Raw genomic sequence first — 16,580 nt, 5'->3', positions numbered from 1 at the left:
GTCTTTAAGTGGTTGTGATACACATTGTTTCAAAAGGTGGACCGCCTAGCTCCTAAGCAGCCGCCTAGGCGATCGAGAGGGCCTGGGCGTCTCGCCCCTGTCTAGGCGGCCAAATTAGGTGGTCTGCCATGGGCAGCTGCTTCGGCAGTAGGGCACCCATTTAGGCGGCCGCCCACCCAGGGCCTGCGCCCTACCCAGGGGCTGAATGCCCCTTGTTGAGGGGCGTTTTTGGAATAAAAAATATTTAAATGGTGGGTTTTGGTTCATTTGAAACCTAAACTCCATTAGAGTCCATTTTAGAGAGAGAAAAACCTCAAAAAAACTAGGTTTTGTGATTTTATTGGATCAAAAGTTATGAGAAATGGTTCCAAACATCATCCATTGAGATTAGATTTAGTTTTGGAGTTTTTTAGGCATATTAGAGGGTGTTTTGAAAATTTTAGCACTAGAAAACATCTAAGAGGTAGAAGTTTGGAGATCGAGCAATCATAGTAAGTGCAAAATTTTATTTTTTAGATTGCTTGTAAGCCTGATATTATTTTGAGATGTCTTCTTCAGGATCTAGTCGAAGTGGTGATCCGAGTTGGAAATATGGCTATCATCCAAATCCTTGAGATAAAAATTGCATAAGATACAATTATTGTGAAAAAGATACAAAAAGGGGCATAAACCGGTTTAATAAATATATTGTCGGTATTAGGGACCCCTTGTAAAAATGGTTCTGAAGCTATCAAAGAGGAGATTCACCAATAAATGAGTTCAGTAAAATACAAACAGGAACAAAATCCTTGTCATTTGGATAGGTATATTTTTGGTTCCCCTAGTAGAGGTGATTCGGGTTGGAAGTATGGTTATAACCCGAAACCAAACAATAAAAATTGTATAAGATGTAAATTTTGTAAAAAAAAAGATACCAATGGGGGTATTAATCGATTCTAGAAAGACCTTGCCGGTATTAAAGAGAATGTTGCTTATTGTAAAAAAGATCCTGAAGCTATTAGGGATGATACTAGCCAATATTTGAATTTAGTAGAACAAGAAAAGGAAGAAAATGAGTCTTGTTCTATGGAAATATCTTTTCCAAGTTCTTTTAGAAGTAGTGATCCGGGTTGGAAGTATGGTCATAACCCAAATTCAAATGGCAAAAATCATATTAAGTATAATTATTGTGGAAATGATACTAATGGGGGTATTTACCGATTCAAGAAACACCATGTCGGTATTAAGATGGACATTGCCTCATGTAAAAATATTCCTTAGGCTACCAGGGAGGAATTGTACAATATTTGAGTTCAGAGAAGCACAAAAAGAAAGAAAAGGAGAAGTGACAAGACTCCTAGGGCCTCCTCTGCACAGAGTAAGAGGGGGGAAGAACAAGAGGTGGACGAGGCGGATTTGGAAGAAACAAAGGACAAGCGTTTTTTGAAGAGGGGGATGACTCTGATGATGATGGCCTCGAATCTATGATGATGCTTACCCTACTTCTGATGATGATGATAATGATGATTGAAGAATGAAGATGCTTGACGCTTGGTGTTGATTGTTGAGTCTTAGATTGTATATTTTCTTTTTCTTGTTTTTTCTAGTTTCTAGTTTCTACTATCTAACTCCTGTGTATATGCTTGTATGGTTCTAGCATTGTATGGAAATATGGCCCATGGACTATGCAAATTCTCCTCATTCACTTATGACTTATTCAACTATTTTCTTATTTAACCTGGGCGGCTGCCTAAGTGCTGGGCGCCTAGCATTTTTTTGGAACACTGGTGATACAGTAAGGTTCAGTTTGTCGAGGGGTGGGTACGTTTAATATGTCTCTTCAGATATGGAAGGACATTGTGTTATAATAACATATTAGTTATGGTAAGTGAACCTTTAGTGACCTCCTTCTAAGCCTTGCATCTTGATAGTGATCCCAATGGTTTGGTCCATGATCATTTAGAGTTAGCAAGGGTAGGGTTATTTGGTATGTTGGTTTAGAAGGGGTTCAAGGGATCATCACTAATGAGCATATTGATCCACACATTCTATTCAATTGTATGTATCTGTCTTCATCCTTCGTGTTCTGTCTAATAGGTTGATTTATAGCTTGGAATTTTGCTGGTTGTTTTTCATTTAAGTCTTTTATCAAGATGCTGCAAGTTGGGTTCATTGGGTGTTTTCTGTGTTTCAGGGTGTGGTTGCCTTCCACTCTAGATAAGCTATAGGTTTTGGTTGTCTAGTATTGCTTGACTAGTCAATAATGGAAATTATCTCTAGCATTAACGCTTGCAATACCTGAAGGCATGTTGTTTGTCTTCTCCACTCTTCTATTTTTTGTTTAGTTATTTTTATATAGTTGAGGTTAATTTTGTTCTACAGTGCAAACTTCTAATAATATTGTTTTCTTGAAACCGTTTTTTTTTTGTTTTTGGTAAATAAGAGTTGCTTTCCCAAACCCTAATTTATTACCTTGAGTTGGTGATGACAAATAATGATGTAGATCAAGATCTAGTTGCTAGAAAATTTTAATCTTATTTTTGTTAATTTTACTTTTTGACATAGAGTAGAATTTTTTATCTTTTTTAATTGCTAGGCCGGTTAGGAACTTTTTAGATGTTTTAATTAAAGTTAGGGAGTTTAGTTTCAAGTTACACTTAGGATCTTTTAATCAAAAGTTAATGTATGGACAAATATTGTCCAAAACAATAATTTTCCTTTACAAATAAGGTTGTGGATGAGCTAGAGATGCAGTCACATATTCCTCTTTAAGGGAAAAAAAAGGGACTTTGTCTTGTAAAAGAAGCCCAAGGGCTGAGCCCGAGGTGGGAGAAAACCTTAGGGTTTCTCCAAAATTGCTTGTGTCAAGGTGCTTCTTGCTGATTTTCCTATGTTTCTTCATGTTCTCCTACATCAGGTGGTATTAGAGCTTAGTCAATTCTTGTGGATCATGGCATTTTTTTTTAAGCATCATGGCTCGTGCATATGGTCTATGGCTGCGTATCGGGAATGAGCCCATTCAATGAGAACGAGACCTCCGAGATCTCTGAGATAAAGAGATTGAAAATTTGAGAAGGCAAGTAGTGGAGCTGACCTTGTGCTTGGCGCAAAATTAGGCCCCGACACACTATGATGACTGTAGTGAGTCGGAAGCTGTTTTCGAGAACCCGTTCGATGCACATGCTCTGCATCAAAAGCCTCATGGTCGGGAGAATGACCTAGTTGAGTTTGATGAACTAGTAGGTATGGATCATCAATTGGAATTATCATTCCGAAGCGATCTCATCTTTGATGAAGGTTCTATATTTGATGGAGAACAAGATGAAAAGAGAGAAGTTGTTCTTGAAGAAGCAAAGATATCTAATTTTCTCATCAATGGAGAGGTGGAGAATCGAGATGCTGACTTGAACCCAAATGAGATAGAACCTTTGGAGATACTTGACAAAGAAAAAGATGCGTACGTGTGTGCCCTAAGTTGCATTCCAGCCAGTTTAGGTGCTTGAAAAATCGATATACAACGACCTGTTCCTCGAGGGCTTATCATTTTCAATGCTCAATTGTTATGTTTTGATTAGTGCAGTAACCCACAAGTCTCAGGATCGTGTTTATAATGTTCAAGTTGAAGAAGGTTGCGAGGAAAATTTCATCTTAGCGCATTTTAAAACTCTAGGACGAGTTATCTCCGACTAGGGGAAAATGATGCAGATTAAGATCTGGTTGTTAGAAAATTTTAATTTTATTTTTGTTAATTTTATTTTTAGACATTGGGTAGACTTTTTAAATTTTTTTTAGGATTAATTGTTAAAAATAGGATTTTTATGTTAGTTTGATTAAATCCATTTTTTTAGCAAGTTTTGTTTTTTTTTTAAGATAATAAGGTCCAATTTCTTTAGGCAAGTTGACCCATATTTTTAGTGGGGATTTATTTAGGAAAGTTATAGTTTTTCTTTTGAAGTCTTGTTTTAAAGATAGTTACAATACTTTGGTATTAGGGGATGGGGTCTATTTTGGTGATATTGTCATTTGAAGATGATATTGTAGAGGGAAGATTTTGACTTGAGATAGGGAGTATCTTGATGCCAAAAAAAAAAATGAAGGATAAGTATGGATGTCCTTTTGGTAGGTATTAGTTTGGTCCTTTTCTTAGGAAGGGTTTCTTTTTCACATGGTCTACTATTATTGTCATCATTAAAATGGAAAGGGTCTTATTTTTGGGTAAGCATGTAGGTTGGAGTTAGACTTATCAAAAAGAAAAAGGTAAGGTAAGATTAGAGGTTGTTAGAGAGGGAATAAAAGGCCAAAGGATGGCTCTTTGTAAGGTGATTTTTTATGAAATAAAGAAAAGTGCAGTTTGGCATAGAGAGAGACCCATCTTGAGGGTGTTTTTCTTTTTTTCTTGTGTTTGTGGGCCCATAGCGGAATACTCGGATCATCAGATTTGTTCCTTCCACTTGCGATTTCGTTCTCGGTTTTTATCCCCCTCTCTAAAACGCGGTTATTTTTGCCGGTGTTAGTTGCCGGTAATTTTATATTGCGTCAAATAACGTGCTGAGTGCTGGGCTGTGAGATGCATCAAAATTCTTTCATCCCTTTTAATATCATATTTACCACTATTTTGATTAAGTTCTATACATATGGATGTGTATGTATGGATTTTGTGACAAAAAATGTTTTCGAAGTACATAATAGGACAATGGATGAAAGGGTTTTGACCCTAAGTGTTCGAGTAGTTAATGCTGGTATAAGTAGATGGGCTACTACTCCGACTACCTGAGTGCTCAATGGCATCATATGTGGATGGTTTGTAGGAGAATTGACTAAGTGTTTAATGGTGGTGCAGATAATCAAACCTACGTTAAAATCGTCTAAAGTGTTCCATTGGTACCTATGTGCAGATCCATGACTCAACTAAGTACTCAAAGGCAGTGTAAGTGCATGATCTGTCCCTGGATCATCTAAAGCGCTTAATAGAGATATAAATGTGAACGAACTCAATAACTCATGAGTCAGAGGGCAATGGTAGAACATGAATGGATTCCATGGCCTGACCTTCATAGAGTTGAATGGTGAAATGGTTATGTGACCTCCCACTTGAAACGCCTTAATGTTCAATGGTGGAATAGTAGCATGGGCCTAAGGCCTTGATAATATGTATAAATGTTTAGGATGCATTATCAAAACCAGAGTGTGATAGAGGTTCCATGACAGTTTATACCCTGGTGGATATCTTAAATACTTAATAGTAGCCGAGGCTGCAGAGTACTAGTGTACAAGGGCCAGAAATCGCTTAATAGCAAAACATAATGGAGAAATTCTATGCTCTGAGCTTGCTATACAACACGAGGGAACCATGGACATCCCGAACTATAATGGGATGGTCCTAAGTCAATGGTGAGACCACTACGCATCAAAATCCAAACAAATTCAAACCCATCCACGCCCTATCAAACTCATCCGCTTACTTATATATAGGAGCATAAAGCTCTAAAAGAAGAAGGAAGCACCACATGATCCCTCTTACATCTTTGTTGGTTCCCAAGTTCAAAAACACGGATTCGGATGCTTAGGCGGTTTGGGTGCCTGGCCACCTAGGTGGTTAGGCGGATGCCCAGAGACAGGAAGCCTTGACCAAAATCAACCCCCCACCCCAAACATAAAAAATAGGGGAGTTCTTAGGGCTGGTTTATAGCCTTAGGGAGTTTACAATAAGACTTAAATGAATAACTAAATATATAAGACATTTTAAGAATAATTAAGACTTTAGTTTCACTTTCACATAAGACTTAACCCATTAAGATATCACATAATCAATTATTTATTAAATAAACTAAAACAAAAAAAATAGAATATCAAAATAAGACACATAGGATAAAAAAGGAATAAATTATTTATAAAGGAATACGATAAATGCTCAATTTCATTGTCCAAGTGAGAAAAAAATCAATAAATCACCAAAAAAGAAATCTTTTAATTATAAACATGTAAATATATCATAAAAGAAAAAAAAATAAAAAAAACACATGATTCATAATCGAATGTGTTGCAGCAAAATAAAATCAAAACCCTCTTTTAGATATGATAATACTTAAAACATATCAAAATCAAATCGGAGTCGACGCAAACCTCGTTTATTGGGTCGTCAAAAGTTCTCAAAATCAACTATTAGAAGCTCCAAATCCGCCCATGAACTTTTGTCTTTGTTTTGGGAAGAAATCAGAAAAATAGAAAATTTATCGATCTTTTGATAAATCACAAAATAGTGGTTTTTGAGGTGTTTTTGTCACTCTAAATGCCATGGATTGTGTATTGGGGGTTTAGAATACCCCCTAAAACCCTCTCCCCCCCCCTTTTTAGGGGAAAATATTGCGTATTTACCCTCACCTGAGGGCTTTTTTCTGTCACCTGAAAGTTGTCACGGGGCGGCCCCTAGGCGGCTGCAGAGAATAGCACCTAGGCGGCCTCCCAGAGTATAGCACCTAGGCGGGCGCCCAGAAGCAAAACGCCTTATGCACCCACCCAAATTGCGCCTAGGCGTTTGGAAAAATTTTCCGCCTAGGCGATTGGGCGGTCAAATTTTCGAACACTGGTGGTTCCATAACTACCTCAGGACATTCCATAAGCAGAGGATAGAATAAAGGGAATAGGGTTATCTGGTGGCTACTTAGTGGTAAAAATTGAGTTACATAGTAGCGTTAGCAAACTCAGACTCGCTTCAGAACTTGCCTTGGGTCCTGAGTGTGTCAGCTTGACGAGTCTCGAGTGGGCTCGCTGTGTTATTTCTCTGCTGGGTGAGTTGCCCAAAAAATTGCCTAATAAAAGGATAAAATAGGAAAAAAAATAGAAAGCATATAAGCAAAATGGAAAATAATAAATAATTGATGTTAATGGCTTACATAGTGTTTCAATTTCAAAAAATGATAAAAACTTTTGGGTAAATAGTGCTGCAAGTTTCAAAATCTCACAAATCTGAGATTTGAAGTGATTTTGTGTGAAGTAAGCTATGATTCGATAAATAACTAAAGAATAGGAATCAATAGCAAATTTCAACCAAGATTGAGCTAGGGTTGCAAAGAAATCACAAGTTTGAGGACTTTGGGCCAAAGCCTATCTTGACAATTTCATTCGCTCAAATTAAGAAATTTGACTTGGTTTTTCCAAGTCTAATCTATTCAATAACTAGATCATGCAAAAATGATCTTACACACAAATTTGAGCTCAATCTGAAGCTTGGTGGAAGAGAAATGAGCAAAAAGGGGGGTTTAGTTCCACCTCCCTTTTAAACAGAAAAATTGATCAGACTAGGTGAATCTCGGCAGACTCGGCATATTTATTAGAAACTTGCGGAGTTTACAACTTGCCCGAGTTACTACAGTGACTCAGCTGAGTAAGTATACTGTACAACCATCCACCCCCAACCTCATTCCATCTGAGGAGGGGACTCTTCGGGCTCAGTAGGGTGCCAAGCCTGAGTGAACTCAGCACATTTTTAATACTGCTAATAAATATGAGAAGCCACCATCTTGATATTTCGAACTTCATGCATTGGATAGAAAGCGATCATCCAAAAAGGGGAGAACCGAAGAGAGAAATGACAAGTCATTTGTTGCATTGTTTTTTGCCTTTTCCTTGTAAATTTGTTTCGTTGGAATCAGAGGTGTTCTCTTTGAGATGTAATTAACGAGGCATTAGTTGATGCCCCAAAGGGATGTATCCCCAGAATCATTAATATAAATCCTGGAAAAGGAATGATTTGTTGTTTCTTGCCATCTCTTTCATCTTCTTTTAAAAGGATAATAAAACACAAAAACAATGTGATTCAATGCATGGTAAAGTTTAGCAATATTATTTTCCTTGGGTTTAATATTACATTGTCATATTTGTTTTGTATCTCTAATGTTCGCCGCAGAATGTTGTGCAAGTTTATTGAGTTGGATAAAAGCTTCATAAGAATTTCAGAGCTTCCTAGAGTTTTCAATATGTAATGAACTTATTGCTTTTTGCAGATACGCACCTTGGGCATGCTGCGGTCAAGATTCCATTCTTTACCGGGTGCATTTAATTCATATTTGGTTCCTTCTGAAAAGATTAGGAATCGGGGATTTTCTTTCTCGAAACGCTTTGTGGAGGTTGAATCTTACAAAAATGAAAACTATTGGCGTTCAATTGTACAGTGCTCACCACTCTGTTTATCTTATCATTCTCAAAATCACTTTTCAGGTCTCTCCGGGCAGGAGAATTGAGGCTGCAAGATTTGCTCAGTTATGGAATGAAGTAATATGTAGTTTCCGCGAAGAAGACATTATAAGTGACAGGTTTTTCCTCTCACAAAATGTATTGTTTTTCAATCCTTGTTGGGTTATTTGATTTTGACATGTACATTGTCAATTGAATGGTTTCTTTCTCATTCTAGGGAAATGGATCTCATGTTGGTTCCATATTCGTGTGACCCAAGTTTGAAACTCATTCAGTGGCCACCTTTCCTGTTGGCTAGCAAGGTTTGGACGTTCACTTTTTGTCAATGTTGGTTAGTTATATTTTTCTTTTGGGGAAAGCATCTCTGTGTACCTTGATTTGGTGTACCATTTACTCATAGACCCAGGGTTTGAAAAATTTCTGGCTGCATAGGTTTTCTAAATGATACATCTTCTGACCCCCTGGACCCAATTTTCCCTTTTTGACTGCTCATTTTTTGGCCCAAGCAAAAACTAAAAAGGCACCTCTATCTGTCTACTAAACCTCGCTCTCTCTATACAACGTCTTTATTGCTCTCTCTCTCTATAACATCTCTCTCTCTCCTACATAGAGAGAGAAATAAAGATGCATAGATAGAGGTTTAGTAGACAGATACAGGTGTCTTTCTAGTTTTTGTTTGGCCAAAAAATGAGCAGTCAAAAAGGGTAAATTGGGTCGAGGGGGTAGAAATATTTTAGGAAACCTATGCTGCCGTAAAGTTTTGAAAACCCTGGGTCTGTAGGGAAATGGTACACATCAAAATAGGGCGTACAGGTATATTTTCCTTAATTTTCATTGCAGAATCATGTGAGTGTTTCTTGACCCTTACAGATACCTATAGCCCTGGATATGGCAGCCCAATTTCGGTCCAAAGATTCTGATCTTTGGAAGCGCATCTGTGCTGATGAATATATGAAGTGTGCTGTGCTTGAATGCTATGAATCATTTAAACACGTCCTTAACATTTTGGTGGTTGGAGACAATGAGAAAAGGTATGAATTGACCCTTTCGGTTCCTAAGGACATATTCTTCTTTTTCTGTAATTACTCATGTTCATTGATCACTTTGATCTTAAATGAATACTGAGTCAAGAAAATTTTCATAGCTTCACAGCAATTATCCAAAATAATTGGATAATTAACCATAAAGTTGCATGCTTGTTGCGCTCTTTGCTTTGCATTAAGTTGGTTACTCCATGCTATTGTGGTCTGCTGTGATGGACATTTGAAGATATTAAATATATGCTTATTATATTAACCCTGAAGGATCTATTTCTACTTTGATAATGCTCATTTAACTATCAATTACTGTTCAATATGCCGAAAGGGAAAAATGAATTAATCTTTTATGGTGATTTATTGATGTACAATATTGTACATCATCTGGTAACTCTATATACTGACACATGTAGGGTAGGTCAATTTGGTAAATTTATGGCAACATGACTTGAAGTTGCAATCCCATTTCTTTTACTTAATAACAGTAATTTTTCCCATTGTTTTGTTCAATTGACATGGTATTAGAGTCATATGAGTCATGAGTGGTTACATGTTCCTAGAATTTTTGAATGATTTTGCAGACTTCTCCGTTCTACAACACCATTGGCAATCTTCAACATAGAAATGAAGATTTATCAGTATATTAAGAAGAATTTGCAAATATGGGTTCGGTCATGATTGTATAAAGTATGCACAAAAAAGATCATGCATGACATACAATTGTTTGACGTGTATATTCATCTACAAGGATGTCTCCATCTTTTTTTTTTCCATTAATTTAGTTTACAATAGAGATAATTCTATCATCTTTGGAAGTTTTTTCTGTTATTGGTTGTGTACTTCAACTGCATCTCCGATATTCTGGCTGTCTATTTATATTTCAATCTATGGGTCTTCTGCTATTGCTTCCGGCTTATTGAATTTCAAGGGACATATACATTGTAATGGTTTGACTAAAAACTGATTTAGAGTAGCTTCCCAGTCCTGGCTGTATGCAGTTATTTGTGGCAGTGGTTTGGAAACAATCTTACTGATGTTGACTGATTTTTATAATATTACAGGATAATTGGAATTATTATTAAAGAAATTGAGGTTAATATCTCAAAGAACATATTTCTAGCAAATTTTAGAATGGGTCCACTGCCTGCCCTTTGTAAGAAATTTGTGGAGCTTGTAGAAATCTTGGTAAGTCATTTACAGTACAGTAGTACTTCTGCTTTGGATGACTGTTTTGTGTTAATCAACCAAGGCTCTTAATCGTTTTCCCTTTTGTTTTCCAGAAAGATGGTGATCCCTCTAAGAGAGACATGGTTGTGTTATTGCTTCAAGACATGTTAGAAGTCGTTACCCGTGATATGATGGTGAATGAGATCCGGTTGGTATACTGTGACCTTGAATCCAAAATGACTAGTTGTATTAACGTGCCAGCTATGCTATTCTTATGATTATGTAAGGCTGAATATAATTTTCATATATTTGAATTATTAGTGAATTGGTGGAACTTGGTCACGGTACCAAAGATTCAGTTCCTGGAAAATATGACATAGTTACATCACAAACTGGTAGACAGCTTTTTGCCGGTACAGATCCAAAGCCTGCTGTTCTATTCCCTCCAGTTGTTACTGCACAATGGGAAGAACAGGTATGTAATTTTTTCATGTGAAGACTAAATTGCTCTTACCTATTACTGGAATCATATTTATAACAGTGCTTATGTGTTTGTTTTTTCTTCCCTTGGTGTACCGATATCCTTTATTCTTGATGATGTGATGAGATGATTGCCAGTGTCAAGTGCAAGGCAACTGTTGCTTAATTGGGTCCCATTGAGTTGTATTCTCATAATGGCGTCATGCCTGCTTTGTTGCAGATCAAACGCCTTTACCTGCTTCTAACAGTGAAGGAGTCTGCTGTAGAGGTTCCTACTAATCTTGAAGCTCGAAGGAGGATTGCATTCTTTGCAAATTCTTTATTTATGGACATGCCACGTGCTCCTCGAGTCCGTAAAATGCTTTCATTCAGGTCGGATACTCTATTTTTTTAAATATGGTTTATGTAAAAATATTGATCGATAATTAGAATTTTCGTTGACATAGGTTCAATAGTTCTCGTTTTGAATGGTTCTACCTGCCAATTCTTGCTTATTTCACAGTTAACAACTGAGAACTATTGTTGAGATAGAGTTGGTAGTTTAACTATTCCCTGTAGATGAATTAGAAACAGTGATTCAATTTATGGATTGTCATTAGCGATTCACTAACAATAAGACACATGGAAAGTCACTCTTCCTTTGTACTGGTGCTACTAGGAAGTGCATGCTTTGAGAACCATAGTGCACACAGAATTTCACTAATAAATTTCCAGAAAAAGCTTATTTCTATCGTGCTAGTGCTGTTGGCAAATCCATGCATGTTAATATTCCTGTCAACTTTAGGAGATGTTTTCTTTTCAAAAGCTTGGAAATGAGTCTTGAAATGCAATCTGAGGTTTTTAGCTGTATTAAGGATGTTGACCTGCTATTGAGAAAACTGAGGTTTTGGAAGTTGATAATATATTATCATCATTACCCGCTGTCAGTTTAAGAAAAGGTTTGCATGAGACTTAAATAATGGAAGAAAATGTTGCCCTCAACACACTGAAGAATTATGCTTATTCGTTAGGTATGGGCACTGCAATGGAAGTGATTGACATCCACATTATTGAATGAGTTTGTAAGTTGTGAGACTCTTCTTCTGGATCGATGGACTTGGGTGATTAATTTGATAAATTTCAGGGAAGCAATTGCATTCCATTGGTCTATATTGGTGTATATAGTAAAACGCAAAGGTCATGGGACTAGTTTGTTTTGTGTAAAGGTAAGTAGTTTAAAAACCATGGTGTTTTGAACTTGGCAAAAGCTATTGTCATTTGGTCTTTTTTTTTGCCAGATTTAAGAGTTTCATTTTGCCTTTTGCTGTTCTACAAGTGAAGTTCTGTTTTGGATTATGGGATAGATAATAAGCCCTACATTAATCACATGACAGTCAACCTACAACTCGAGCTACTTATGGTTTGCTACTCATGAATGTTCTTTTCACGGTGGTTGTGTAAGTATTCATGCATAGTTCTTTTTGGAGAAAACTGTGCTCTTGGTACCAGGAGCTTTTCTTGTTATACATTTATTGATCTGTGTTTCTTATAAATTTAATGTTCAACGAGAAACAGAAAACACTGCAATGTGCAGAATTACTGGCATTTATATTCATTTTAGTACTTGATGATTTTTGCTTCCTTGAGAGAAATTACTATCCTAATCAAATTGCTTGACTTTGACAGTGTCATGACTCCATACTACAGTGAGGAGACGGTTTATTCTAAAACTGACCTTGAGCTAGAAAATGAAGATGGTGTATCAATCATTTTCTACCTGCAAAAGATTTTCCCAGGTTCTTTTCTGATGTTTCCTTTGATAAATATCTATTGATTTATTATTTTTAGATATTCCTGCTTTATGGATTTTGTCATGGATATGACTGCTTCAAATGTGGTGGGAATCTTCAGATGAGTGGAACAATTTCATGGAGCGGCTTAACTGCAAACGAGAGAGTGAGGTGTGGAGTAATGAAGAGAATGTCTTGCATCTTCGTCATTGGGCCTCTCAACGAGGACAGACACTTAGCAGAACTGGTATCTGATACCTTTCTTTTTGTGAGTGGATATATTTGGATATTACGTTCTCTAATTCTTGTGACTTCTCTTATTAATGCAGTTCGTGGAATGATGTACTATAGAAGGGCTTTGAAGCTTCAGGCTTTCCTTGACATGGCTTCTGAAAGTGGTAATGACGCATTACCTGCATCCCACATGATGTTGCAAATTTTGTTTTACTTTTTCGAAAAATCTATTGAACTTTTTTAATTCATTTTTCATTACAGAGATCTTAGAAGGCTACAAGGCAGTTACGGATCCTTCAGAGGAAGAAAAGAAGAGCCAAAGATCACTATCTGCTCAGCTAGAGGCTCTGGCTGATATGAAGTTTACGTATGTTGCCACCTGCCAAAATTATGGCAACCAAAAGCAATCTGGAGATCGCCGTGCTACAGATATACTGAATTTGATGGTTAAGTATGTTATACCTTTCCATTATCCACAATTATTGGTATTTTATGCATCATATTCACATTGTTGTTTGAGGACTGCGACCTTGCTTCTATTTGCTTGTAGGAGTCTTGTTTGGCTTCCCTTGTTTGTTTTTTTGTTGTTCGGGAAGACGTTTCACATCGCATCCATGATGTTCAAGATGTGGGCCGGTTAGAATTTTTACTTGGTTTCTTTTTTTTGGTGGAGAATTTTAGGAGGGGTTTGAACTTATTTATTTATTATTTTTATTGTTAGCTTTAATTTTGAGCTATTTATAGTGTGGGGATTAAATAGGGTTTCTTATTTATTATCATGGTAAGGGATAGTCGTTTAGCAATGTGCCCCGTTCTTTTGGATTTACTTTAGATCTTTCTTGATTTTGTTAGCCTAGTTTCTTGTTCAAGTGGGAGAGTCATATAGATCCCTAAGTTTGTGGGAATGCAGAGAGAAGACCTAAAAATTTGGAAGTGAGAGATTGCCATGAGGGAGAGAGCATAGAGACATTGTGAGAGAGAGAGAGGGGGATAGAGAGGCGGTGAGGTGCTGTCCAGAAATATAGGAATCTGGGAGAGAATATATGAGTTAAAAGGAGATGGAAGTTGCCTTTGGACTTCTCTTTATTTAGTTCGTATGCTTGTATATATAGAAAAAGGTTGGACGTCGCATTACGGGGGGCCTTTGGCTTGTTAATGTGAGTTCTTACTGAGGGAGATCTCCTTTTAACTTGAGTTACAACCATATTCTTTCTCGTTGTGTTGCTGAATTTTGCTTGTTCCAATACCAAAAGAAAGGTGGATTTAGCTTCTCATCGTCCTTTTGCATCAAAATCACTTGGAGATAGCCTTATCTTGTAGATTTTCTTTGGCACCCTACTTATTCTTTTGATTGTTGACTGAATCTCATAACTGTTCGTATAAAAGGATTGACAAAATACGAATTTTGCATATAAAAAATTGAGTCTGTGTAGATAGTCCTCAGAAAAATGAGCTTATGTACAGGAGACTCACAGGGTATTTACCAAACTCAGCCACCATTAACTTTGCTAAGGAAAACCCTTCCCTAGCTAAAGAATCTGCCTCTTGTTTGGTTCTTGCCACTCATTCTCTAGGTACACTTGCAGCTTATTTATTTGGTGCCAAATATCCTCGAACATGTAAGAAATACCAAGGATATACTTCCCCATGATCTGCCCACTTTATAACCTTGCTGGAATCGACTTCTATGATTGGTGATTTCTATCTCAAATCAAGATTTCTACAGCCAATCAAAAGTGCGCATGACCCAGCTTCACTAGAATCATGATTATGCAATCTACCTAAGTCTTCAATATTCACTCTTGGTGATTATTTTTTAGTATTTGCCCTTGGCAATCCCTCATGAGGCCTCCCACAACTGAGTTGAAATTAAAGACGAGAAGAAAATAATTTCGTAGGATCTAGAGAGAGCAAAAGAAAATAATGATGATGATGATGAAGAAGAAAAAGGGTCTCGAATGGAAGCCTGTTGCTTGAGATCCAAGAGCTCTCTTTTAGGAATAGTCCCCAATTCTTGTTGAGGTTCCAAGGAGATGGTATGTTGTTGCCCTTGAGTAACTGGAGCAGTACTTTCACTGATTGTTGCTGAATTTTCCCTTAGAAAGTTTTGCCTTGGGCGTCCAACCAGATCCCAACATGTTTTCCTTGTGTGTCGAGTCTTCCTATAGTGGGTGCACTTTAATTTGTCCTTCTCATCAGATGTGGGGTTTCCACGGCTACGTCAATCGCCTCAGCCTCCACCACAGCTCCCAAAATGTCCTCCACCTTGATTATCACTAAAACTTGTGAATAGGGGAGATCTTTCAGTTTCACCGATAGACACTACTGTTATCTTGCGTTGAGTAACCTTCTTTTGTTCTAGTCTCTCTCTTTGTTCCTTTGCACAAGAAGAATGTTGTGTCGGCTGATGTTGGCTTAATTCATCTCAAAGACCATGGAGATGAGCATAATAGTCTCCGAGTGACAAGTCACCTTGTTTAAAATCACTGATTTGCTGCTCCAATTCATAAACCCTTGCAATAGTTTTCTTTTGAGAATATAAGTCAGAGATGCCTCCCATAATTTCTTGAGGTATTGTAGTTTATTAAAGATCGACTCATATTAGGTTACATATAAAATAATGTCCAATTCATAATAGCCATATTTTCAGCTCCCAGTCTGCATATTAAGCATCCTTCAGGTCAGTTTTTCCATAGCTGTTGGAGGCAAGAGAGGGATTGGTTCGGGATTCGCCGAACCGACCTATAGTGGAAGCTCCCTAGGGTTAGGATTGATATCCGTACAATGAACAAGACAAGGAGCGATATCCTTAAGTTTATGGAAGTAAGATCTGATGTCAATGAGTTTGACTAGCAGGAATCTAAGCTCCTCTATACAAAAAAATGAGGTTGTAAGTAAGCTAGTACAAGTTCCCCTGGTTAAGGAATCGAGATTTAAGTATGTCATATAACGAGGTTCCTCCTGTTCTTATATCGAGATTCATAAAGTACAAAAATCAAGGTCCTCAGCTGATTGGCCTTGAGGTTTGCAAGTGCCATTTACCAGGGATCCCTTATCAAGTGCCCCCTGCCCTTAACAATAGATTTATTTGTTTTTGCGTGAATAGCAACGGATTATTTATGTTGCTCTATAAGTCGGTCTTTCTAATGATCACTACATCTTCAGGCCATGACACAAGTTTGGCATACACCATTCCCGCTGAGTCCTCAGCAACCCAGAATCCTACCATTCAAGAGTCATCTTCTTCAAATGTAGTCTCCTCTGCTTCCATTGTTTCTCAAAGGCTGGCTCTCCGAAGGGGCAAGAGGACAAGATGAACTACTCTCTCTCTCTGATTGATGTAAAAGAAGCTTTTTAAATCTTGAAATGAAAGCATATATTCTCATCTTTCAACTGCAATAAGATTTAAGACTCTAAAACAATAGAACATCATAAATGTAAGATTTCAAATAAAATATATTTTCTCACAATTACGAGGGATGGCTTACACTATAGGACTTAATAAAACAATGGGCTACTCTCGACTATGCCTAGTTCAAGTTAAGACTCTAAAATAATGGAACTTCGTGCTATGCAAAAAAAGGATTGGAGTTTAACATCATGGATCTTATAATTTCTAAATAATGGGAACTTCGGACATTGGCAATCTCTAACTTGGTATCATCTGTTAATGAAAGTAGATTTCACAAACATAGAACCCAAGATTTTAATGTACCAAAAC

The 16,580-nt window shown here is 37.1% G+C and overlaps 1 protein-coding gene and 1 non-coding gene across 9 annotated transcripts in view; both read left to right on the top strand.

The window, feature by feature from the left end:
* Positions 1-16,580, top strand: part of CALS5 (callose synthase 5) — a 50,638-nt gene that overhangs the window by 24,092 nt on the left and 9,966 nt on the right. For all 8 annotated transcript variants that reach the window (XM_011626000.3, XM_088853595.1, XM_088853600.1 and 5 more), the window contains 12 exons: positions 7,983-8,105; positions 8,197-8,291; positions 8,390-8,474; positions 9,043-9,203; positions 10,271-10,394; positions 10,490-10,584; positions 10,698-10,851; positions 11,077-11,228; positions 12,522-12,631; positions 12,747-12,872; positions 12,955-13,023; positions 13,121-13,310. In XM_011626000.3, coding sequence (XP_011624302.2) covers positions 7,983-8,105; positions 8,197-8,291; positions 8,390-8,474; positions 9,043-9,203; positions 10,271-10,394; positions 10,490-10,584; positions 10,698-10,851; positions 11,077-11,228; positions 12,522-12,631; positions 12,747-12,872; positions 12,955-13,023; positions 13,121-13,310 — 1,484 coding nt within the window. The remainder of the gene's footprint in view (positions 1-7,982; positions 8,106-8,196; positions 8,292-8,389; positions 8,475-9,042; positions 9,204-10,270; positions 10,395-10,489; positions 10,585-10,697; positions 10,852-11,076; positions 11,229-12,521; positions 12,632-12,746; positions 12,873-12,954; positions 13,024-13,120; positions 13,311-16,580) is intronic.
* On the top strand, positions 12,952-13,029 carry LOC148779528 (small nucleolar RNA J33). Its single transcript, XR_016046639.1, has one exon. It is a non-coding gene; the product is annotated as a small nucleolar RNA J33 (small nucleolar RNA).

The sequence above is a fragment of the Amborella trichopoda genome, chromosome 12 (genome assembly GCF_054954075.1).
Source record: "Amborella trichopoda isolate Santa Cruz 75 chromosome 12, AtrichopodaSantaCruz75HAP2 v2.0, whole genome shotgun sequence".
In the NCBI taxonomy this organism is placed as follows: Eukaryota; Viridiplantae; Streptophyta; class Magnoliopsida; order Amborellales; family Amborellaceae; genus Amborella; species Amborella trichopoda.
The sequence above is the reverse complement of the archived record's forward strand: the minus strand, read 5'-3'. Positions and strand labels throughout refer to the sequence as shown.